This window comes from Aulostomus chinensis, chromosome 21 (assembly GCF_037954235.1).
Source record: "Aulostomus chinensis isolate RoL2024-O1b breed Wild chromosome 21, RoL_Achi_v1.0, whole genome shotgun sequence".
Classification (NCBI taxonomy): Eukaryota; Metazoa; Chordata; class Actinopteri; order Syngnathiformes; family Aulostomidae; genus Aulostomus; species Aulostomus chinensis.
Window position 1 is genome coordinate 10,060,112 of NC_141340.1, and position 26,398 is coordinate 10,086,509.

Below are 26,398 nucleotides of genomic sequence, written 5' to 3' on the forward strand. Positions count from 1 at the left end.
CACAGTCCAAAAACATGCAATTGGGGACTAGTCTGATTGATCCTCTAAATTGACCGTAGGTATGAATGTGAGTGTGAATGATTGTTCGTCTCTCTATGTTGTTCGTCTCTCTATGTTGGCGATGGACTGGCGTCCTGTCCAGGGTGTACCCCGCCTCTCGCCCGATGACGCTGGGATCGGCTCCAGCCCCCCCGCGACCCTTAATGTGTAGGAATAAGCGGAAGATGACGATGGATGGATGGACGACGGTAAAAAATTACAGATGATGAGAACGAAGATTTTTACTTTTTAAAGCAATTTTCTTTTGTTCTATCTAGACAACAAGCTAAATGGTTATAATGAGAACATGAGCACTCACAGTTATACAGTAGTAGCAGTACAAACAGTAGTGTCTGTGTTCACAAGTTTCAGCTACCACTTTTGCAAACCAATATTTTGTTGGATATAATGAATACTCATTCAAAGTTAAAAGTTGTTGCTGTTGCTGCATGATATAACACAGCTTAAGTCATGACACCTTGTGTATAAAGACACTGCTAAGCGACCGTCACCATTTTTTGTCTCCTCGAGTTGAAAGTGTTAAATATTCACACCTGCCGCCATCGTACACTGCCACAAAGTTGCGCTTGCACTCGTTGGAATTGGCCATCTCGTAGTCGAGAAAACGCAGGTAGATCTGTTGAATGCAAAAGAGGCGGAGAGAGGAAGGAAATTAGAAGGACAAAGTGAAAGATGTGGTCAAATGAGGGCATTTTAGAGATGTGACAAGAGAAAGAGAGGGAGGTGAGAGAAAAAAAAGATTTCAGCCCCTTCTTATTATAGCATCTTAATCATTATCACAGTGCCTGATACAGCAGCCCTGTAATGAAATAAGACTGGCACACTGCAGTTTGAACAAAGTCATTACAAACGCATATCAAATGAAGAGACAGGCAGAGTCTCTTAGCTTTAGACTCATTAACCGTATCTGTATGATAAAGCTTTACACAAAATCTCATCCACTTACTAACTTTTAGACTCCAACTCCTTCCTGCAGTTTAATGAAGACCATGACAGCTTTGTCAAGCTGAGACAGCCACACATCTCCCTCAAAATCCCTAAGAACTAACCCTTCCCGATTGCTCCCACATCATTTGTCTGTCCCTCATTCATCAGATTGCCCAATCACAGCAAGGGTCCCGGTCCGCTGCTCACAGCACTTCGCCATCATTACGGTTAATGAGTGGGCTGCTCACGAACTGTGACAGGCAAATGTGACGTTTTTAAACGCCTAAAGACAAAAGCTGCAGATGGAGCAGGATAATGGACCCTGCAATGTCAACGTGGCTTCTATGACATGACAAGTGAAATGGATCTCGGAAGGTGGAAAACAAGCAAACCAGTTCCACCCCCCACCCCCCCAAGGTTGCATATCGGTGTCAATGATCTTCCATTTGGATAAAACGTTGTCATATTAGCCTGCTCTGTCAGCTGTATTGGTTTTGTCCCAAGTAACTTTTGTGTGTGTGTGTGTGTGTGTGTGTGTGTGTGTGTGTGTGTGTGTGTGTGTGTGTGTGTGTGTGTGTGTGTGTGTGTGTAAGGAATCTACTCTCTCATTGGGGTGAAAAATCATTTCCTAAACTGTGTACAGAGTTGATATTAATGTCTTAATCTCTAAAGCTAAAAGATGGAAGAGGTTCTCATAGTCACCAGGGAGCGTTGGTGTGGTCTCCTTCAATATTGCATGGATTTCCCAGTACACAATCACCTTTTAATATAAGTGAAAGCTTGAAGAGTGTGGGTGTAAGTGTCTAAATTGTGGTTTCTCAGCAGCGTGGTGAACTGTTGTGATGAGCTGCGATTAGGTCAGGGATCTGAAAGGAACGGTAAGTGATCGCTGCCGCGGGATAGCGCAAGACTAAACTAAGAGATAGGTTTGGAGGAATTTTGGAGGAAAGCTAGATGATATTACAAGGAACCAGTGATTCGCTGTTGGAGGTGATCCGGATCAAATTGATCCCGAAGGCTGCTGTATTTTTTTCCTTGATCATATTCCTTAGTGATACATGATCTGGAATAAGTTTGATGGCAGGTTTAAGGTGTAATTGAAGTTTTATGCAAGGTTGTGTACTGGAAAGGAAGCGTAGGTACCATAAATGAACATTAAAACAAAAATTACACAATTCTTTCAGTGAGGAAAAGAGAAGGGGTGGATGACTGCTCTCACTCCTTGTATTTTTAGTCGTGGCGTTAATGATAAGACATCTGTGAGATGTCATCGTCTTATTTTTGATGCGAATATTATAGATCTATTCTTACAAGCTCGTCCTCAACTAGGTTCCTCGATCTCTCACTTGTTTCAGGGACCGCTTTACTAACAAAGACAATCGACAGGTGATACTGTTCTTATCTAAAACGGGTAAAATAAACCAATCCAGCTCATGCAGTGTATCTGGAACAAACAGATCTATACTGACATCTGTACTCAGACATAAAGCACCTCAGACGTACTGCTGCACTCACTGATCCAGCGAGGCCAAGTAGAAATGCTGCAACAACAGTGCTGAACAAAGGGTTTCTGGAAGTGGTTTCCCTTGTAAGTCACAGCTGATTATTGCATACAACATGTTAAAACAGAGAAACAAACATTTTTTTCAATTCTGGCTAAAAAATAAAAAGCTTTGATAAGCTGTGCATTGAATGGACAGAAGTTTGCAACTATGAAGCTCATATGATTTATTACCTTTCCAAACATTTCCTTAATGGTTCACTTGCTAGTCTTCTAGTGTATATGAAAATGATAAAATGAAATGAATGTTTGCCATCAAATGAGATGACAAAAATGATGCGGCGACTGTTTACATGCAACTCAAGATACATGTAAGGAATATGCTGTATACATGTAGGGGCAGCATGGCTCACAGTTTGCGTGGCCGATGGGTTTCCAGTTCGATCCTCACTTCCCCCCGTATCCTTGTGCAAGATACTGAGCCCCTAACTGCTTCTGACAGCTCTATGATGGACTGGCAACCCATCAAGGGTGAACCCCGCCTCTTGCCCTATGTCAGCTGGGATAGGCTCCAGCCTCCCGCCCATGTGACCCTTAATGGATAGGCTGTATAGAAAACGAATGGATGGATGGATGGATGGACAGTACACATGTTAAAAGAAAAAAAACCCAAAACCAGACTTATATCGGCACATCCTACCTATCAATCAGAAAATAAAAAAGTTAGTGTTTACCTGAGCCTTAGCAAGTTAAGAATATGGTCAACTTTTGTGAATAATAGCAGAATATTATATTGTGCATGTAAATGTAGCCAATGTTTCTGAATGAGTTTAATCTTAAACAAAATCCCAAAACAAAGAAGAAATTATTTTCTCAAACTTTACATCCACCAAATCTGTGTCTGTGTTACTTTCTGTTTTAAAAAAAAATCCATAAACAGAGAAACTTTAGATGCTAGGGTTTTTTTCTGTTTGTTTTTCTACAGCTCTTGATGGTGGACGAGCTGACCAAAGACAGAGAGGGGGAAAAAAAAAGAGACGAAACAAACCAAAACAATCTCAGACCGTGGACGGCATCACAAAGCCAAATGACAGCAATGGATCAAATAGATACAATCACCAATTTGTAAAGCCAGAGATTGGCTCAGGCAAGGAAAAATAGGCTGGCTCTTCATTGATTCAGCAGCGCCTAGTAATGATGCAGAATCCATCACTGACTGGGGAAGAATATGTTCTCACTGCTGCTAAAAAGGCGCCTGTAGAAGTCTTCATGCTCTTCATTATGGTCAGGATGAATATCTACATTTTTGTCCTTCATGGTTTTCATGAAAAGACGCGAGGAATGTGTCAGACGGAGATGGGCAGGCAGGTGTGCTGGTAAAAAAAAAAATCTAGCGTGTAAAAAGTTATACTGCTATGAAGGCAAATGAAGGTATTCCTTAAAAGATAGCAGCTGCTGGTGGAATTCTGACAGCTGTCCAAAATCGAAATAGAGGGAAGAATTATAGGACAACAGATTGGAGGTGACTATTGTTTTGTTAAACCTAGATGGTTCCAGTTCTTTAACAAAAACAAAAAAAAAGTTGTCTACTGGGATTTCCTTATTGTCTTCCAATACTGTTATACTTGTATTTAGTGGCTGATTTCGTCACTTAGAATTGCCAACTAACTGCATGTGCTAATTAGTTATGAGTTACTTTCTGAGCGGCACATTTGAAGGAAAAGAATTTGCTGCTGTAAAGGAATCACATTATGGCATTAAAGTTGCTGCAGTGCTTTCACTCCTGGCAACAACACGTGGTCATTATTGCATATTTGTACTATATCATATATATATTTTTTTTAATAAATAAATATATATATATATTTATCTTCTTGTGCCTCCTCTTCTTAAACTTATACATTTAGATCTTTGATAAAATGTATTATTAAAACATCTTCCCTCAGTCCCCTCCTTTCCCATTTTTTTCTCCTCTGCCCCCACCACACCTCTCGTCCTCTTCCTTCTCTCTCTCTCTGGAACTCTTCGGTGCAGTCTAATTAGAGCCTCCGGTGTAGGATGTCATTATCTCTCTGCTGTTTCTGGCACACTGGGTACAGTGCAGTACTGTATCAGCATAGGGAAATGAAAGCCCAGCCCCCCCCCCCCCCCGCGCCAGCACATCCTCACTCATACACGACACCCTGCATCTCCTCCTTTAGTTGCATGTAACCATTTTAGAAAGAAATCAAAAGAGACATATAGAGAGAGGGACGTTGTGAATTTTATGTTGCTAATGCGCAGCTGAGTGGCGGTTAGAAGTGAGAGGATCATGGGAGTGAAGATAGATTTGTACTAAAAATTTTATTTGTCGACTTGTCTGTCAGTGCCAATAACTGTCAGCCTTTGGCCCTGAGGACTTGCCTTGTGAGACACTCCTGCAGGGCGAAATATGACACTGATCCAGACCCCCCCCAAAAAAATTCACACTGCCAGGCCTCGCTCACTCTGATGTGCTTTCATGCATATATTCAACCGCAAAGGTACACACATGCGAACACACAAAATTGACTTATGGTGGTCTTTGATGCTGTAGCTGCAATATATTATCTGACACTCCACTTAGAGCGACTGAGGAATCAATGCTGCTCTTCCAGTCGACCTTCACATTTAACCGGGGCCAGGGTTGCACTTATTGTACGGTCCCACTTGAAGGGGCTGAGAAGAATGTGACTGTGTAGCATGTGGATAATGCAGGATTTATTTATTTTTTTTAGCTATGCATTAGAATTTAGGCTCAAATAACTGAACCTGAAGGGAAACGAGAACGCCACTCAAACCAGAGAATATGTCTAATTAGAGCTAAGCTAACTGCTGTGGCTGGGAATCGTAATCGCACCATCAGACGTGTCATAAACTTGGTAGGGCACAGTGTGAAACCTGCACGGTGAGCCAAATCATAGGGAAGCTTAATAGCTTCCCTAATGTGTTCTATATGACTCCAAAAAGATGTCTGCAGCAGCCATAAAAGATGATTAACATTAAGAAACAAAGAGTGACACAGTTAAAATGACAATGTGGCTCACACCCCCACGCCTTCATCACAATCTCCATTTTTTGCGATGTGGCTGTAACTTACTAAGAATGGTAATCCTAATGGCGGTTCTATCTAGACAAATTCTAAACATTTAACACCCCTTAAGCTATTTTAAAATAACATTCAGGTCTTATTTCTTCTCACAGTTACAATTACAGTATTATAAATGGGACTAGACCCTGTAAATCCTTAGAAAAGCAAGCACTGTAATACTTTCTGTCCTTGGGTGAATTGTTCTCACCGTAAAAGTCAAAACAAAACAAAACAAAACAAAACAAAACAAAACAAAAGAAAGAAGAGAAGAAGTGGTCTTAGTCTGGTAAATCAAACCCAGTAAATGCAGTCAGAAGTGGGCCAACACTATTGCAGCAGGAGTTTTACTGCAGGACTGGAACGTGTGTGTGTGTGTGTGTGTGTGTGTGTGTGTGTGTGTGTGTGTGTGTGTGTGTGTGTGTGTGTAGTCATATATGAGACATTTTTGCATTTAAAACTTTGTTTTTTCTACACTGCTGCTCCCCCTTGGGATGTGTTTAATCCTGAATGCAGCACAGGTACCTCTTGTGGACAAAGGAAGCATGACTGTTGTGTATTAAGGGATTAACCCGTGTGTGTGTGTGTGTGTGTGTGTGTGTGTGTGTGTGTGTGTGTGTGTGTGTGTGTGTGTGTGTGCGCGCGCATGCATGTGTGCGCAGGTTATTGTAGAGAACGCTGGCTGGCAGGGAAAACAAATACAGGCTGTTGGAGGCCTTGGGGTCAAACTACAACAGCAACACTATTTCATCAGCACTAAAGCTCTCACTGTTTCTCTTTCTCCCTTCCTTCCATCTATTCTTCTTGGCAACAGCTCACTGATTAAAAAAATAGGACTGACCCAACGTAAACCCTCCTGCCGATCTGTCTGACCCCAGCAGGGGGAACAAGTCCCCCCACAGCCACGAACACTCACGTCGGGATACTGCTGACAGCTGCAGACAAACCCCCTGCATGCAATATCAAAGCTTCCTGATGCAACCCTCTGACCCTGATCTCAGCGCATGTGTGGAATGCTGCGTGCAAGAAGCAAATTAATATGAGAAACGTCTCCTCTCGAGGTTGAAAACAGTATTTTGAAGAAGTTTCTATAGACCACCTTTCGCATTTAAATCCTCCTTTATGCGATATTAAAAAAGAAAGAAGAAAAGTCATAGATATGATCTCACTAACCTTGGAGCGCGGCGGAGCACGGATGTACCATTTACAGTCAACAGCCTCGGTGGCGCCAGCCTTGCCATCTCTGGTGATCTGATGGGACTCAACAATACCTTCTGGACCAACCATATCATACTGACAGGCTGAAATACATCACACACACACACACACACACACACACACACACACACACACACACACACACACACACACACAGAGGCACGCACACGTACAGTATAGCGTATACTCACACTGACCACTTCATTAGTTACGCCTGGATAATGCAATCCAATATAACATTGGTGTGGATGTTTATCAGTGAGGTCATGATAGGCGGGTGGTGCACTGGAGGGTGTACGGTGGCTGGGAAGTCCAAATTACAACATAAAATTGGAAAACACAACAACAACAAGAACGCGCAACATGTTGCGAGCGCAGTTTTGAAAATCAAGTGAGCAAAAGAGGAGAAAAAAATGGAAATCACAACATTAACAAGGAGCCCCAAAGCAGAAAACACAAAATGAACAAAAACGCAAAGAAACACTTAACATCTGCTAACCAGCGGGCTGGGCAATATGCAGAAAATTAAATACGAGTTATTGTTAAATAATTATCAGTGATGGCGATATAATGACATCATGTTATCTTGTACAACCAGGAAAAAGAAAACAGCACTCACGCCGTAACTTCATATCTTAAAATCTAAGATGATATTCAATGTCATATCACGATATCCATATATTGCACAGCCCTTAGTTAACTCTTAGTAATGCCTAATTAACGCTGTAATTATGTGTCTATTAATCCTTTCTTAATGGTCTTCACGGTACAGCAAATAAAATGGAAAAACTGGAGGAAGATGGGGTGTGGCAAGGAGTGTTGAAATTAATAAAATGTAAATTATGCTTAAGTAACGCTTATTCTACAGATAGTATGAACAAAATGAACAAAAATGTATTATCTAACATTAGTGGCGACTGTTGCTGATGGGACAAGCAAACTGTCAATCTTTTTAATAGGAAGGACTGACAAGTTATTGTTTCACTGCTAACTCATGAGTGTGTTTTGCTATTTGCGGCTGTGTTTTTCCTAATTGTCGTGTTGCACTTCACGGCCACATGCTGAAAAGGGTTCTGAGTATTCTGACCCTCTCTCTTATGCAAACGGGATAGGCCCCCCCCCCCCCAAATTATGGAAACTAAATCATCTAAATGAAATTCATACATCTCTGACAGCATCAGTAACCATTAATATCTTCATAAAAATCTGAATTTCTTGCAGTGTTTGCTGCTAATGAAGTGGCCATTTGTGGGTGAATACAAATGCAAATCAAGCACACAAAAAAATGATGTATACACCTGGAAGCATCTCAGTGTAAACAGGTTTCAATTGGATAAAATAGAGAGAGAGAGAGACAGAGATAGACAGACAGAGAGACACAGAGAGAGAGACACAGAGAGAGAGACAGAGCGAGAGACAGAATACCTACAGGGCAGAGGTGGAGGGGCTCCCAAGTCTGCAAAGTCTGGATCTGAGGAGAAAGAGCAGAAGATGGAGGTGTTCATTTATATGGTTACAAATGTCCCGCGCTGCACATTTCCACAATATCTTCCCTTTTAATCTCAGCAACTTTTGCCAAGAAGATACATGAGTCTAAGTTATCTGCTTTCAGGCTATTTGTATTTGCCTGTTGCATCTCTGAAAGACCATTTATTGGTGTAATTACACGCCAATCTTCAAAGGTTAGTTAATGCAAAAGTCTATAGAAGATAGATTTCTCCTTTTTTTTGGTTTCTGTGTTTTCTCAAAGGACAATGCAGGACAAGTGATTTACAGAGTGGTTATGTATGCTGTGGCACACGATTGGATTTCACTTGGACTTTAAGTCCTATCTTTGTTGTATTCTGGATTGTCAGAACAAAACAGAGTTAAAGCTTAACCGAGATAAATGGAAGAGCAGGAACATTATAACTGTCCTAAAGAAAAGGGTTTGGAAAATTTAGAAGACGTGTGGGGACAATGAATTTAATCCTTTATCAAAGCTCTACACGCTGGGAGTAAGCCCAGGCCCCGGACCATAGGTTTAGTCAGCGAAATACGATAAGGGAAGCTTCTGGTAAAGTTTTGAAAGTCAGCTTGAAGCGAAAGGGTTTTTTTTTTCCCCCAGTTTTTTTTTCCATGTATAATGTTGCAATGAATTACATCAACACGGCTGAGGTGTGGTACCTCCTCACGCTGCTGAGACATCACAGTCCCGTCTTCATCAGAGCTCCTCAGATGACTAAAAAAGCAGCAGAAATTGACTCTTCTTTGACTGATGATACTAAGATACAGAATTTCAATACACCGTTTTAAGGAATAAATTGCTTTGACTTATCAACTTTGAAATTAATCAATTTGAATTCACTTCAAAGGACCAAGGGACTCATTCAATTATCATGCTCTTATTTAAACTTTCGTGGTTTCTCAGTTTTCGATTCAATTATATTTAGTTCTGTTAGCATTATCACATTATCTGACATGTTACATTTTTAATCCTGTTCTAACCACACGCTGCTTCGTCTGTTCCACTTGTCGGTGAACTGGTACTCTTTATGTGCAATTTTCTGATTTATTCAGCTGACATTGTAGGCGTTTATACCTTAACTCTGGTTTAATCCTACTGAGATAAAGCCCAAAATTTGATGCCACTGTGAGAGCTGATATCTGTCCCTGCTAGCTGGACCTCACATTGCACAAGGGAGACATTTGCCCTAAAGCATGTCTGCCAGGAGCTGTTTTTTTTGTTTTTTTTTTAAACAGACAGCCTTTGTGAGATGTTCTATTTTAACCCAAACCAGGACAGTTTTCCTAAATCTAACCCTTTTCTGACAGAGGGGGCTCACTGCCAGAAAAACTCCGGGGCAAATTTCTCCTTGTGCCCTCAGACCTCTGAAAACATCTCTTATTTAAACTGATACAGACACATCCGATGACTCCTTAACTACAGCGTTCATTAGCTGGATTCAAAAATACTGCAGACAAGGTCAGCATTATGTAAACACACGTACAAGACCTGTATGACACCGGAAGAGCAAACAAACTCCTGAAAACTGTGAGGTTAGCAGTGGAACACATCAGCAAGCCCAGAGTTTGGCTTGCATTTTTAGGCTCTCAGTTTTGGTTCATTTTGATTTGTAATTTAGAAGGAAGAAAAACATTCCCAGCATGAACTGACATAGATAAAAACCATAATCATAGTCACAACTGTTGTCATTTATTTTCGCCATTGTACTACCTCCTCTACTCCCTCAGCAAGGGCGGCGCTAATGAGCCACTCAGCACGTGTGCAAGTGCGACATGCACCACTCAGCACATGTGGGTTGAACAGTTAGCTTTTTTCTGTTTCTGCAAATGACAGTCAAATTGGTGCACACCGTATAGATACCGCCTTAAATGTGTGAAATTTCAAATGTATTGTTAATCATACTGTTGATCAAGTATTGTGATTCAGAGATTAATTGCAATTCAGAAATTTAATCCTAACAAAAAAATAATTACATCATTTCTGAGTTTGCATTTGGAACCATCCAGCAAAAGAGCAACCACTCCTGTGTTCCTCTGTATTCCACGCTATCGACGGAGCTCTTGCGCCTCCAAAGATACGCTGTGAGCTTTGAGCTGCGTTCATCTGAAGACGAAGTTCAAGAAAACAGGAAAAACAAAATGGCATCGTATTAAATTGGATTGTTCCTTGCCAAGCTCGAGACACAGCTACCACTGACGCAGCTCTGATTGCACAGCAGGAACACCTCGTCTAAATGTCACAGCGTTTTGTCTGTATTATGTGTGCCCTAATTTTTCTGTCTAGACATGAGTCACAACTTCAGTGTGTGTGTGTGTGTGTGTGTGTGTGTGTGTGTGTGTGTGTGTGTCTAAGATGGACACGAGGACAGAGTCAAATGATTGGTTGATCAGTGTGTGTGTGTTTGTGTGTGTATGTGTGCGTGTGTGTGTGTGTGTGTGTGTACAGTATGTGTGTGTCTAAGATGGACACGAGGACAGAGTCAAATGATAGCTTGATCAGTTTGTGTGTGTGTGTGTGTGTGTGTGCGTGTGTGTGTGTGTGCGTGTGCGTGTGTGTATGATGATGACACAAGCTGGATAAAACCTATAATCAAAGGGGAGAGATTCTTGGCCTGATTTCAACTGAGCAGGCAAACCTCCCTCATAGATGGAGACACCGCGGTGTTCCTCATTGGTAAGCGCCATCAAAAGTGAACCATATTTGCAAGTGAGGGACACAGACAGGAAGCAATGGTAGCACTTATCAATCACAAGCAAGGAAAGGAACATATTAAATCAATTTTAGCTTGACTGTCGTTGTTTGGATAGACTTATTAATGCATGTGAGTCCAAAGTTAGACGGCTGCTACCACCTTCAGGGATAGTGGGCATCATTTAGGAGTTTACATACATAATTTTAATGTCGCTGCATGTGCTGGAGGGATACAGGTTTCCTATTCTAAATATTGAAATTGCGAAAGAGAGATTTATTATTGAGCAGAAACTTGGGATGGAAGAGTCACAAACATGAACATTAGCGCTGTTTGAGACAGTAAGACTTTCTTTCCAACTTAACGCTGCACACTGTGTAAACCACAGCACAAAACACAGCTGCTCAAGCAGTTGATGTCGATAGTCTGCCTCCGTGTTTGCAAACATCTGTGGGCACGTTTGAGCCCACGAATCCCTGGAGCTGCTATTCTGAAATCGTTTAGCATCAAAGCTAAGTGTTGTCCTGCGTCTTGACTGATTTGTCTTTTTCGAAAATAAATAAATAAATTGAGATTTGAAAATCCTGTCATGTGGGCCACATTTAAACAGAACCACCAGAAATGACCATTGTGAAGTTGAGGACTCGTGACTGAGACCTCATTTGAAAAGTTTACTAAATGAACCAGGTAGTCATTTTATTGTGCACATTTTGATTTTATGACCATTGCAGTCGCTTCCTGCTGGCCAGGAAAAGAAAGGAAAGAATGCAGGTTCTTTTCAGACCCCGAGGCTCCATCCACTTACTTATTTTATACAGTTTGTGATCTTCCCTCTTGATAAAATGAAGACGAGCCAATGAGAAATCTAGCAAGGCGAAATAAAAGCCTCTCTCTCTCTATGGCATCAACTGAGTAAAGCATTCAGGTGAACACAAAAAAAACAAAAAACCAACCCATGGTCAAGAGAGAGGTGCTTAGAGTCTACTTAAAAGCTTCTCCTGAGGATTTTCACTACATCCCCCCTTCTGATTAATTGTTGCTTTCAACTAAAGCTCAAATGATGCAAGTTGTGCCTCTGGCCTTGGATGGCGAGTGAACAACTTTTTTTCTTTGGGTGTAGGTGTGTGTGGGTGGGGATGGGGGTCTGTGGGGAAGGCAGTGTTTTTGGTTGTACAATTCAAACATAGAAAAGAAGGGTAGTTGGCTCTCAATCTGGAGGGCTGGTACACTTCAACAGTGGTACACCTGTTGTTTTTGAAGAGGAAAACACAGGCGTTAACTCTAATTCCCCCTGTAAAATTCCCTAGGAACTACTTTTTTCCCCTTAGACAAGTACATGGACAATATTCATTACAACTACAGATAAACCTGAACCTTTTTTTTTAGGAAAAAGTACATCTTGAGTGATGCGTTTTTACGGTTGCAACTACCATTTTTACCATTTTTAGTGAATCCGCTTAACATTTCTTTTATCATCCAGACATTATTTGGATTATGGTGGAAGAAAATAGCAACAAAGTTCAGATAATTCAAAGTTCAAAATAAAAAAAAAACAAACTAAAAGGAAGCAAACTTCAGAGAACCTACATAAAGTTGTAAAAATGCCCTTTTAAAATGTCAAATGGACTGATTGACATGAAAAATCACAAAATAGTTTTGACAGTTTGGATAATGCACTTCTTTTAGTAAAATGATGCCACTTGTATATGGTCACTGAATATGGTACTTTATCCATGTCTAGTTGACTTAAAGGGTGCGTGTGTGTGTGTGTGTGTGTGTGTGTGTGTGTGTGTGTGTGTGGTAGGTAGGTAGGGGAAGCAGACAAGCATGAAGGATGAGAAAATCAAAGTGGAAGACAGTTAATGAAACAGTGACCTTCAGGTCATCTGGGCTGGTTGCACCAGAGATTTATCATTTGGCTTCAGCATCACTTAACCCAACACCATCACAAGGCCAAGCAACCTCTGAGGAATACATGCATGTATACACACACACACGCGCGCGCACACACACACCTTGGATAAAGGCTATTCTTAACATAGCAATGGATGTCCCACTAAGAGTCTGCTATACCCATAAATGCCTCGTGTGTGACCCTTGACCTTTTAACTCTGGCTCCTGAATTTCAATCAGGAGCCATCCCGTCCACCATCAATCACTTCCACTCCTCCTCTGCTCCCCTTGATTAATCGGTTCAATCAATTACATAGATTGATAAAATGATTGATGGGTTCTATAAAATACTATTTCCACACTTATCTGATTTAACCCTTCGATTTCTTGGGCGGATGGATGCCTCGTCACACTAATATCTGAGGACAAGGTGTGCATCAAACTTCAAAAGCATCTCTGGCTGTTGCTACAATGAATAATAAATAGCATTTCCTGTGCAAACACACCACGGTGAGCAGAGAAAGAAATTTCATCACGGCACACGCTGACATCTGGACTGTGTCTATTCACTGCTGCCATTCTATTCTGCTGCAGATTCTCTATGGTGCCTCCCGCTGCATTGTATGAATGCCTGTGCCTGATGGAGCTGAGCACATCCTTGTATCGCCACGCCCTCTCTGCCTTCATACAGCTCAGCTAAGAGAGTAATCTGCTGCGGCTTACTGTATTTACCCTTTGCAATACAGTAAATGCTGCACTCTGAAGTCTGGTCAGACATGATGTTGTCATGTAGAAAGTCAACGGCAAAATGGCGCCATCCTACAATAACCTGTAATCCTATAAAATCTGCACACTTAACACGCGTTTTTGTGGAAATATTTCAAGCAGAGATATATTCATCCTGAGACCTGGAGCTGAATGGCCACAGCCTGAGAGAACATGGATGTAAATTCAGTTGTGCTGGAACAACTGAAGTTGTTTTTATATATATATTTTCTATTAATTAGTGTGAGATCTAACTTGTTCTAAGACTTTGATCAATCTGTGGGCACCAGATGCCACTCGCGCCCAAATTTTGATTAATCTGTGGAGACGAGATGTAACTTGTTCCTACAATTTGATAAATCCATGGACACAACTTGTTCCCACCATGTGTGAGAGAGAGAGAGAGAGAGAGACAGACACACACACACACACACACACACACACACACACACACACACACACAAACACACACAAAAGATTATTAAGAATTCACACTGGTAAAAAAATTCTGACACACATCACGAGAAGTCCCCGATTAGTCCTTTTTGGCCGTGACAGGGAAATGCGCTTTATTGAGAAAGCAAATACACCCACAGAAAAAAAGAAAATTGCAGCGCTGTCAGGAGATGTACATCTAATAACTTCACAATCCCATAAGTATTTTGATGCTTCATAATACAGGCGAAACACTATGTTTTATTAATGAGACACAGTGCCTCACATTTTTGGAGTTGAACATAAAGGCTCCATTGCTAGACATCCCTCAGCATTAGCCGATGAGCGCCCATGTATGTAAAACAGCTTATGAATGAGACTCGTGTTTATCGGTGTGTGGCAATATTCCAGGAGTCAAAGCACACAAACACAAGTAGACCACACATAAAAAAAACACACACACACATTTCCCAGTGGCCTCATTTCCTCTCAGTTGCTCAGTGGTGACATTTAAATAAGCATCTGACTAATAATCTCTGCTAAAGTGGTTGATCAAGCTAATGAATGTCTGCCATTAAACACACCAGGTACAGCTGAGGATGGAGACCAATAAGTCAAAAGATAAAGAAGAGGGACAAGGAGAAAAAAAGGAGAGATTTTCCACCAAAACACTGCATAAAAAAAATAACGCTTGTCAGTTTTAACACTTGAAAAAGAAAAAAAAAATGACAAAAATTGGTCCAAGCAAACAAAAGACCACTTTGTCACTGACGCTGTAAAGATTAGCCATTAGGTCACTCCATGGGGTTTTGTTGACCCTGCGCATGACAGCCCAACTGTACCGATGACAGGAGGACATGGAATCTGTGGCGGACTGATAGGATTCACCACACCCTGGGTGTCATGGCCAGTGAGCTGGGTCTATGCCCCGCACGGCGATTAGCAGCCATGCGTACCCCCACAATGTCACACCACAAGTGTCACCAATGATCCCCCTAAGCACTGTTGCGACCTTGTCAGCAGCGGACAAAAGCATGGAAAAACCTGATACATCTTTGTGTCGTGAATGATAATTTGACTCTGATTCATCAATGGAAGCTTAACTTCCCACTCATAAAGACATTAAACTTGACTTTGACCTGTATTTACAGTATCTCATAAACCACTTAAACTAATACACTGATGTGAAATGTACCCTTGAGCAAAGCAGTTGACCCCCAAATGTTCTGACGGAGGTGCTCAGTAGTCAGAGATATCAGTTTTCAAAAATGAGATCATCTGTCAGAGCTTGGAGGTCAGACCATCTCGGAATTCCAGAAGCATATACATGACAAGAACAGTGTGATCTTTGCCTTTGTGTGTTTGAACCAACGGCTCATTTGATACATTATCGATCCCCATCATAGGAGAGCGCCGCAAGCGGGAGGGGATACAGAATTTGGCTGGAGGACAGTCCAACGAGGAAAACGCGTAACTCGTTGACATCTCGACCACTGCTCCGCCATGGTTCTCAGCATGCAACATATATGTCAGTATAGAGCTACACTCGTGCACTGATGTGTTAATTACAATCTCAACCCCACCAACAAGCTCCTGTTTTCGCTGGTGTTTGTCAGTCAGTCAGCAGGATTACCGGTACGCAAAAAATGAAGCCCTAAAAGTAGGATCTAAATTTAGTTCCGCGGTTGTTATTTTACCCCAAGAAAGTTGCACTTCAGTAGTAACTTTTGAAGTTCCAGAAATGATAAAGCGTGGGTCTTCTTTTGTGGAACATTTCTGAGCAGTTCCTACTGAGCTTGTTGTATTTTGGTCCCAAAGCCCAACTGCGTTTATAGTTGCAGTAGTACCAATACAAAGGGAAGCAGAGTAATGAGAAAGCTTACTACCAATGGACCAACAATAACAATTTAGGCCTTCAGAAATTAGAAAGTGTCCCACAGTAAGACAGTGTGGAGCTTTTACATCTTTTAGCAGACTAATTTGCCAAATCCTCACAAGTCTTTTGCCCGAAATGGAAGGGCATACAAAGATGGACTGAAGGAACCTTTTTAGCTCCGTGACAGAGACTTCCTGAGACTTGAACCTCAGGAGCTTTGAGTCAAAAAGGGGCTAACTGTCATGAAACATGTTGGAGAGGTGTGTACCAAGAAAGAATGCATTTTTTTTACTTATTTTTTTTAAACAGATTAAACAGAGCACCACCTGGTGGCAAAAGAAAAATTACATTTTAACACTTCACCTACGTGACAATCCACTTTGTTGTCTTTGCATGTTGTGCAGCATCAGTTATAGAAATGATGTGTTCTCTAGCGCTGCTTAGTGGACAGAAGAAGTGACACGTGCACTCCTTGTGCACGTGTCAGTGTCCTCATCGATACAAATATCATCTGGTTTCACCTCCCTCACTCTTCATGAAGCAGGGTGTGAGGACCAGGGAGGTTTGCAACCTCTGTGGTTAGTTTTGATTTCTGGTCAGTTTTGATTTCATTGACTGAAAGATTATTCTTGTCTCTAGCCAGTTGAGCATTACGATATTAAAGGAAAAAACTTCTTAATTTATTAATTCACCGCTCTTCTGCACATTCATCACTGACCCTGCGTCTCTCTGTTTATTGAAGCGTCGCTCAGGCAAGTGTGTGTATGCCACATCTGATGAAAGTCTCTATCAAATGGTATGAGGTGTTTTTTTTTTCTTTTTTTGGAGAGGACACCAGGGAATTTAGTCTAGAATGGAGTTTCACTTCGTTTTGCACCTTTATTCATGATAGATTTGAAAAATCTGCTCATAGCTGTGTATGTGTGTGTGTGTGTGTTTGCCTGTGTGTGTGCGTGCGTGTGTGTTTGCATGTGTGTGCGTGCGTGTGCGTGTTCTTCCATCTCTACCATTGATCAAGCAGTTAGCTGCTCTCTTCCTTTCCTTCCTCCCAGAATGCCCCTGGGAAACAATACCAAGGACGCAAAGCTGATACTGGAGTAACACTACTCCTGCAGCACCTTTGCAAACAATGTCCCCCATCCAATCTTTGTAAATATATACGTGTGTGTGTGTGTGTGTGTGTATGTGTGAGCACTGGTACACTCTGTGGAAGCTACACTGAATCATAAGCAGGTTTGTGTGAATGACTTTGCAGCTTTGTTAGCGCAGGGATTGTGTATCTGTGTCTAAGATGTGCTGATGGCTCAGAGTGGACGGCGTTCCTGATGGAGCAGTTAACAGTCCCTTGGCGTCTCTACTGTTTCTATCTAAGTGACGCCCCAAATTTCAGACACACTCTATCCAGGTTCCATTTGGGCAACCATGCAATAAATCAACACAACATTGCCACTCTGCCACTCATTATTGTTGTGTCTGAGGAGAGAGAGAGAGAGAGAGATCCAGAGAGACAGAGAGACAGAGAGAGAGAGTGACACAAAGGGACAGAGCCAGGACAGTTGTGCTGATCTGCAAACAAAAAGGTAATTTGAGAATCTGATTGCTTTCTTGAGATAGTGTTTCATTTCACAGTCATGGAATTATGAGAGGTAACGGACTCCAGTTTCAATTTTCACTGCCACTCTACATCTGTTCCACAGGACCCGGGGGGGAATCAATGACTCACAAACATTTCTATGCCAACAACGTGGTTCAAATTGACCCAGTAGGGCGATAAACTGCAGCCAAACCCACTTTAGCTAGTAGCCAATACAAACATAGATGCATTTAACAGAGGAATGCAGAACAAATTGCATGCCACGTGAAAGGACTAACCACTACGGCAGCATAGAATTAGGAATAATGTGATTTCAGAGTGGAATTTTGTGAAATGTTAGCCCTTACATAAACTATGAGAAAGGAGTTAAAACAATGGGTACATTTAGATACGATGTGAAGAGATGAATGATAGCAAAAGAAGAAAAAAAAGGCTGAAGCAGATTTTGGACTAAAAGCTCCTCAATTTCTTTCACTTTTCTGTCACCAGACAAACAAATTGTTAAGAATTTTGTACTGCCGATGCAGCTGTGTGGCACAACAACAACTCTAAAGGGATCCAGTCATTAGCCCAGAGGCAGAGCAAACAGTAAAATCTAGATTTCGGGTAACAATCTGTCAGACATGCTGGATATTCCAACATTCATATTCCCTTTGGGAATGTAGACATATGGTACTACGCCAGCTACTGGCAGTGAAGCACAGTTAACAGATAAACAAGTGGGCCATTTACAGGAAGACTCATCTCATTCAGAGAGTTATTGAGAATATAGAAGAAGGAAAAAAATGAATGAAAATGAGCTCCTCATTACTTGCATGACTGCAGAATTTCACACCTGTGGTACATACATTTATGAGCATTCTAAAAGTGTCATTAAGACCACCAGCAGCATTAATTTTTATGCACGGTCTGGGAAGAGGAAAAAAAAAAAAGGAAAACCATTGTGCTGTCAGTGTCTTTGCATGTGAAATCTGTTATATAATATCTTGTGCGACTCTGAAGGGAGCTGAGAAAATAACCCCTGTGACATCCTGAAGAATCTGTCCACCCAGCTATCTGTGGAGCTTTACCAGGACAGATACTGCTTTATACTTTATTGATTGCGATTATTTTATTGTTAAATCATTCTCTCACATGTACAAAACAGGTTTAATTCTTTAGGTGTTCAAGGATTTATCAAAATCTAGTGCTGATATTGTCACAGTCTATGGCTGCAGCTTAAGCTGTAGTTTTTCATTGCAAAATGGCGAGCTAGCACCAGAAACCCCTCGTCTTTCTTCCTGTCCATGAGCACTGCAAAGCAGTGCAGAGCAGCAGGCTCCATGGCTAATTCTAAGCTAACAAAAACCTTTGTTTGTGTAACAAATAGACAGTGCCTTCTATAGCTCATGCACTTTAAACATGCATCATTTCCAATGGGCGTTAGGGGGAGATTGAAAAAAAAATTGTCAGAGAAAATTTCCCAGCTTTTGAGTTCATTTGTCATCTTAGTAAACATTTTCCTAATGAGTTCATACTCTCAATCCTTGATTCGGAATCTCGTCTGGTCCGATTTTGAGCAAATCAAGTTTTCTACTTCCTGAAACTTTTGACTATACTACAAAGGAAATTCGGGAATGTTGCTGCTCCAGGAAAACACATAGAAATTGACCACGACTCAAATTTAACGATCATACCTAAACTCTATTGGACCTATTGCTTTGTATCAATCAGCATAAAAACAGAAGTAATCTTGTGTTTATTTTCTTGCTGTACTCATGTTTCCCTGTCATACAACAGGCTCAGACCGACTTGTAAACAATTAGTTTAAAAAGGCCAACAAGAGCCCACATTTTCCACCTATGCATGATGAAATGAAAAGTGAGTTGGTTACTAGGGACCTTTTTGCTTCAGCAGCATCACTAATAACCAGCACTCTATCTTCGCACAAGTCAGAAAACTGCTTCTTTTTGTTTTCGCCAAGGAGATGCAGGAGTTTGCAATTTTGCTGGCTACACAAGCGCTTAAAATAATCAGTGAAAGTTTTTGCATCAAGTGAAGCTGCCAAACTCTAACATGCACAAACCCACAAGTGTTGTGCTGTGACCCCTGGCCTTTTTTGTGACGTTAGCTGAATCAGACGGGAAATGTTCTTTGTGGTGGACTACCTCCGACGGGCCTGCATGCATGTACCCTCTTGGTGCCGTTTAGACTGAGAGAAAGGGCCCAGTTTGAATGTTGAGTTCACAATTGGAAATGAACCATGCTAAAGACTCTACCTTTTCAGAGGGTAATTTATAGTTTGGGAAAAATTGAGATTTCTAAGTGCTGGTTGTAGGTTTCACCATCTTTGAGAAAAGCCAGGCTAGCTGTTTCCCCATTCTTCCAGTTGTTGTGCTAACCAAAAAGCTTTTAGCTCCAGCTTTAAACTGTCAGTGTGTCATTGGTTTCAATTTTCTCACCTAACTTTTGTGAAGAAAGCAAATATATATCCCGAAATGTCAAACTTGAAATTAACACCCCCGTGTAGCAAAGGTCTGTTTAGATTAATCTACTAAACAAGATGTTGAATGCCTCTTAAACAGACATAAATAGATTTGCACTCATAAATATACTTCCACTCACTGCAGTGACACTTGATGAAGTCCCTGTTGGCATAGCAACAAATATCAGCATGCACATTGAGCTTCTGCTAAACCCACTACATCCATCTTTCCCCCTCACACTCCAGTCTCGACATCGAGCTAAAGGACAGAGACACACAAAGCGTTTCATCACGCTGTCATCTCAGCATATGACTGATTGCTGTCAGCACAGACAGCTTTTATTGAACAGACGGTGACATATGAGCTTTTTATGTGTTGATCTTTCTGGTCAATCCAAAAGTAGGTTAGAGATCCGTAGGGATGGTAATGCTGCAGAAGGGATTCTTTTTTTGTATTTTTATATGTGAATGTGCTTCGTACAAGTACGCATGTATATGAGGGTCCGCATCCAATTATGTGGCTGCATGTGTACATTCATGATTTGCATGCACGCTCAGCTCTGAGGGTCCAGATGTTCCATTTTGTCTTACTGCGTGCTGTCATTACCACTGCTTCAACATGCACCCATATGGACACATATTTAGTGACAGGCTCATCACTTTAGTTAGAGAAAGCCTTCTAATAAGACTGGACCACTGCCAGAGCTTCCTCTCTAACCACGGATGGGCAATCACATCAAGCCTTTTTTGCTCACTCTTGTCATATCTTCAATCGAACACTCACACGGTACAACGGAAAAAAACCTTTGCCTATTGTCTCTCACATCGTAGATCCTTGCTAGTGTTATGGACAATGTAGAGCATCTCGAGGCCCTTTCACTTGTGCATCCAGCCATCCATCCATTTTCTATACTGCTTATCTGTTAAGGGTCGTGGGCTGGGGTGCTGGAGCCTATCCCAGCTGACACTGGCCAAGAGGTGGGGTTCACCCTGGATGCGTCGCCAGTCCATTGCAGGACCATCAGGAGCAATTAGGGGTTCAGTACACTTGTGCATGGTTAAGTTTAATTACTGATATAAAACCTTCCACAGTCCACAACATTTTCGGACCAAACAATCGCAGAATGGTCCTCTTGAAAAGTCGGGATTTGTTCCCTGATCGCTTCTAGTGGCCTTTGTCATTGAGCTTAATGTTACTCAGAAACAGCAAAGACCCACCTATCTTTAAAATTCCCTGCTTTCCGCTTCTCATGCACAGGCAAGAACATTTAGGGCCCTATTTTAAGCACGGCGCAAGCTGACGCTCAGTCCACCCAGGTACTAGTTTCAAGCGGTCGCATATGACGTTTTCACACCAAGCACACTCACCAGCGCATGAACCCCTTTATCTGCGCCGGCCGGTGCTTCAGTATGTTAATGAGGTTTGGTCTGGCACAACCACAGCACACTGATATTTTGGGACACAAGAAAATGGTTTGTGCTCTGATTACACGGCCTCTAAATACCTTAATGAAGCTAAACACGCCCTGAACAGACGGCGTACACATGGCAGCATCTGCCAACTGCCTGCCACTATAGATCGCTTCAATACGTCCCTTAATGTTATACATCATAAAGATTACTCACTCTTAGTAAAGACAGTATGGGATGGAGTCGGTGGGGTATATTCAAATTATTCATTGGAACTTTGTTTGAACTGGATCTTTTTGAAAAAAGTGACAACCCTAATCAAAACACAGTGCATTGTGGGTCGAAAACATATGCTGTAGCTATGTGGCAGCAATACGGCATACCCATAAGAAGGAGGACTGAACTCCAGCTTGATATCTTACTACATGGTGCAAATTTGAACATATATTAAAAGTAGTCAAACTGAAGCAAATTTGCAGTTGCATTGCATGACTGATTGACCGTTGTCAAAAGGTTAAAGAAACATGGCTTCTTTTTCCAATCAGAGAAAGAAAGAGCATTCATAAGCAAATATTTAACCACGTCACATCAAAACCAAACTGAAGCTGCTCAGTGCTTTGGAGAATTGCTTTTAAAAGGATTTTCCAGAAGGAGAAGTATAACTGTGCACAAATGTAAAATGAGTGTTAAAAACATTGTCAAAATTCTTAAATGGTGAATTAGTCCCAGTAGGGCACTGATGATGTTGAAACATTTACCATAATCTGTGTCTTTAGGGAGCCTATAATCCAGCATTGTTGCCTTCTGAAGCCTGAGGCTGTACAGTGAAGCCGAATGTATAATCAGTCACAACCAAAAAGGCCAGTGTGAGACTGCCCTAGAGGGTTAATCTATATGTGGAACTACAGTATAGAGCTAAGGATGGCCATGAAATAGAGCGACGCAGAGCCTGGATGCTGAGATTAAGGGACAAGATCTCAAATCTGAACTGAAGCTCGGCCTCTTTTGGACCTCATTCATATCCTGTTTTTGCCATGTATCTTTTCTTCAATCTGTCTTCTGTTAATCTCCATTGTAAGCTTCATACAAAGCCCCTGCATGGCACTGAAATCTTTTGTGGATTAAATGAGAGAGTGCACTCCAGTGTATACTGCTACAATAATCTTTTTATCAGACATATTAACATACTGTGCAAGCAGTTTATTACAGCATCAAACACAAGTTTGACAAAAAAGTGTTTAAATTGTGGTTTATTTCCTCTGAAACTGCTATCAACTACAAACACTTACAGAAAAGGCTCCTTTATCATCTGGATGATAGCAGTAAAGGTTGAATTTAATCTTGAAAAAAAATAAAACAATACTAAAAAAAAAGGAAAAGTCCTGCCAAATCCACTCTACCTTCTCTGCGTACTTTTAGTTTTAATGGCTTTGCCCTCTATCAGTCCTCAGTTCCTGCAGTAGGCTTAATATCACCGGGCTAAAACATTGTAAGAATACTTTTTCAGGGGAGCTGCTGACAAGCTTGGCATCCTAAAAACTGACTTCATAGTTCACTTGTCAAGGTGACGGTGTGGATAGGGTAAAAACACAAGTTATGATGACGCATGACGTGGTGGGATCTCATGCAGCCACATGGTTCTAAATCAGCTGAGACTCCTGTTTATCAGGATCTCCAGGATTATGCTAAGGTGGGCGTTTTTTTTGTGATTGTTCCCATCAAAAATACTTGATTTTGCAGCGGCTTTTCCTGAAACGTTGTAAACGTGATTTTTTTTTTTTTTCTAATTTTGTGACAATATTGTGTGAACTGGCAAAATTGGCGATTTGGTGTGAAAAATTGCAATTTGTTGGTAGACAAGACCGGTTGTTTGTTGTCACAGAATGGGCACAAGAGGCGATGGCGTGTCACGTATTGCCGCTAACAGACTTCGCTTGCGGCACTTCCTGACTTTTTTGCAGCAAAAGTGCAAACATGAGGGGATTTTAAAGGTGTGCAAGAAGACTGGCTGATTTTGTTTTATATGATCGCAGAATTGCAATTTTCTGTTTAAGCATAATGACAGTAAATTTATGGATGTAGCACTTTTGGAGAGTGTAATGATGTATTAGGGTGAACATGGAACTGTCAATGTGCCAGCCTCTCTCTCTCTCTCTCTCTCTCTCTATCTCTCTCTCTCTCTCTCTCACTCTCACTCTGCTATCCCCTACTTGCACCAAAACAGTGACAGGTTAGGAAAGCCCCTCTTCCCCCTCCCTCACCTCCTTCATCTTCCTGCATCTACTCATCATTCTTGAGTTAGAACTTTCAGACAGCTATAGTGGCCCATGACACACCGTCAACATTGTCACGACTCAAATTGAGCGTCCAATGTAAGCAGGGTAATATCTCAGCTTCATGTGTGGGAGGTCATGTGTGGTTTCTGCATACTTTTCCAGCTGCGTGGTCTCTGCTGTCACCGGGAGGTACTAAGGTCACTACCCGTCGACTCTCTCGAGTGTGACGACAGCTCAGCCTTCGAGCTTTGCATCATTTCAACATGTTGCACTCTTGCCTAACATGGCTTTGCATCAGGGAGCGCCTGCCTGTTTGGAAGGTGACATGTGTGTCAGACTCAGCGGGCGGCGACGTCACGAAGATTCTTGTCTCGTATTTACACTTGAGATCATACATTTGACAATTACACACGTGAACATACCAGTCACCATAAATGAAAATATCCTAAAAAAAAAGTGAAATGAATTCTTTGCTGGCGGTGATTCTTCAACTTGAAGAGTGCATAATTTTATTTTTTTTTCTTTTAGAGTACCATAATGTTCTTCAAACTTTCCCCCTCCAATACTGTGCAGCTTTAAGCAAGGATGAGGCCTACTTGGCAGAGGGACACTTAGCTGCCACCAGCACAATAAGAGGCAACAGGAAGCTAGCCAAACACTCGCTCTCAGCACTATATAGCAGCAGGGGTCTGAGCGGCAGGGGGGCTGTAGCGCAACATAGCGTTTGCTACATGTCTGCCAGATTTGAGCATAAATAAATAAACACAGCAAGATTTCATCCAATTTTCCCTTTAGCCCCTGGGCTTCAAATCAAAAATACTTCTGACACCTGCTATGATCACTCATTAGCCTTTTTTGTCACATGCATTAGCTCAACATTGCCAAATTGAGTACAATTTTTTTGATGAGCAAACAAAATAAGTGAAATAAAGCCCACTAGAGCTTTGACACAGCTCATAGTGCCAGATGAGGAGATTACTGCTGGTTAAGCTCTTCCAACTGTGGTTCCTACAAGTAAATTACGCAACAGTTCACTTGTTAGAATACAAGCCCCAAGGAGCCTTCTAGGGACAAGACGGATGCCTTACATACCCCGTGAAAAGCTTTGCTTTCGATGCATTTATTATTATTTATTGGTGTAGAATATGTCACAGGAGTACAATGTGGTTTCCCCAATAACACCTTGCGGAAGCAACACCTACACACGTCCTTGTCAAAAGCAAACAGAGAAGTCCAAGGTTCCAAATCCTGGATAGTGAAGCACACAACTTTCAAAATAAAAAGTGTTTCCAAACAAACGTATCAGAGGACACTGTTGTCTCCGATGAAGAATATACTTCATCGTCTGAGAGCTGCAGCTGGGTTCATCCCTCGTGCACAGTTGAGGAGATTCTTCCTTGCCCTCTCTCTCTCTCTCTCTCTCTCTAGTTCTTATCAGGTTAAGTCTTAAATTTGTTTTTAAGGTTTTAAGCTTTACATTGCTGTGTTTACTCTTTGAATTACAGATGTAAACACTGGTACTGATAAAGAAAATAAACAGGATGCAGGTTGTAGTTATTATTGATAAATCACGATTTTAATTATGTTCAAATGCAATCGGATGTTTGGAAATGTAGCAGAGTTAACAGAGTAAACAAGGGGATAGACTGACAGAGGGGTATTGGCAGAAGTGGATACAAGTGATATAATGACACACTGTGTTTAAAGTGTATGTGTGTGTGTGTGTGCGTGGGCGCGCACGTGTGTTTGTGTGTCCATAGAACTGCTGATGAAGCACACAGGAAAGCCAGAGAGGCAAATGTGATGAGTGAAATGCCACCAGTCAATGAGTCTTGTCAGCAAAACACCGAAGTAGCAATCAATAAGTTTATAGTTATACACGCGTTAAGAAAAGAAAAGAAAAAGACATGTGAAACAAGAAAAGTTCAGTGTCAGCAGATAACACTTAAGAAGAATACCTCAAAAATACATAATTGTACTTCAACAGGCCAGATATCTACTTTTTTGAGAAACAGGAAGGGTACAATATTAACTGAAGGGTCTTTATAGCCATTCTGGTACAAGCTGCTACGGATGTTAGAGGTCAGTGTCGTGCTTTGACATAAGTGTATGAGAACGTGTGTTCTAATGTTATTTTTGTACCAAAATACAAAGCACCTTCCTTGTTCTTGTCCTCTTTGACGATGATAAGAGATCAAGATTGTGTAACTGAAGTAGATGGTCCGTACGGTCTCTTTATCTCATCTCCCAATATTATAAACCAAGAAGGGAGCCTCTAATCTCCATGAGAAGCAGCATAATACTTAAATCTATTTCTATTTTGGGTCCACTTAAGAGTGGCAAAATATGGCTGCTGAGAAGATGATCTGTTACTGAGTATTTCAAAGTGAAACATGATTAGCTTTATGCAAATATCGCTTTCCATGACCTGCGGAGAACGAAACGCGCAGTTCACATAATGGATTTTCATATTTTACACTGTTTTATGGCGCAAAGGGTCACATTTTTTTATTATAGCAATGAAGTTTCATTTATCACTGATAGGAAAGTATATAAACATGACTCTGCATCCAGATAGACGAACACACACACACACACACACACACACACACACACACACACACACACACACTCACTCACACATTCATGATGGATTAAAGTGTGTCCGCAGCCATGA

General features: G+C 41.4%; 1 protein-coding gene and 1 long non-coding RNA gene across 4 annotated transcripts in view; one reads left to right on the forward strand and one right to left on the reverse strand.

Annotated features, from left to right (window-relative positions):
* Positions 1 to 26,398, forward strand: part of LOC147241632 (uncharacterized) — a 79,087-nt gene that overhangs the window by 15,907 nt on the left and 36,782 nt on the right. The window lies entirely within an intron of this gene.
* Positions 1 to 26,398, reverse strand: part of neto1l (neuropilin (NRP) and tolloid (TLL)-like 1, like) — a 70,401-nt gene that overhangs the window by 15,101 nt on the left and 28,902 nt on the right. For all 3 annotated transcript variants that reach the window (XM_086192310.1, XM_086192311.1, XM_086192309.1), the window contains exons 5-7: positions 8,242 to 8,283; positions 6,768 to 6,895; positions 594 to 676 (exon numbers count right to left, since the gene is read on the reverse strand). In XM_086192310.1, the coding sequence (XP_086048436.1) occupies positions 594 to 676; positions 6,768 to 6,895; positions 8,242 to 8,283 (253 nt within the window). The remainder of the gene's footprint in view (positions 1 to 593; positions 677 to 6,767; positions 6,896 to 8,241; positions 8,284 to 26,398) is intronic.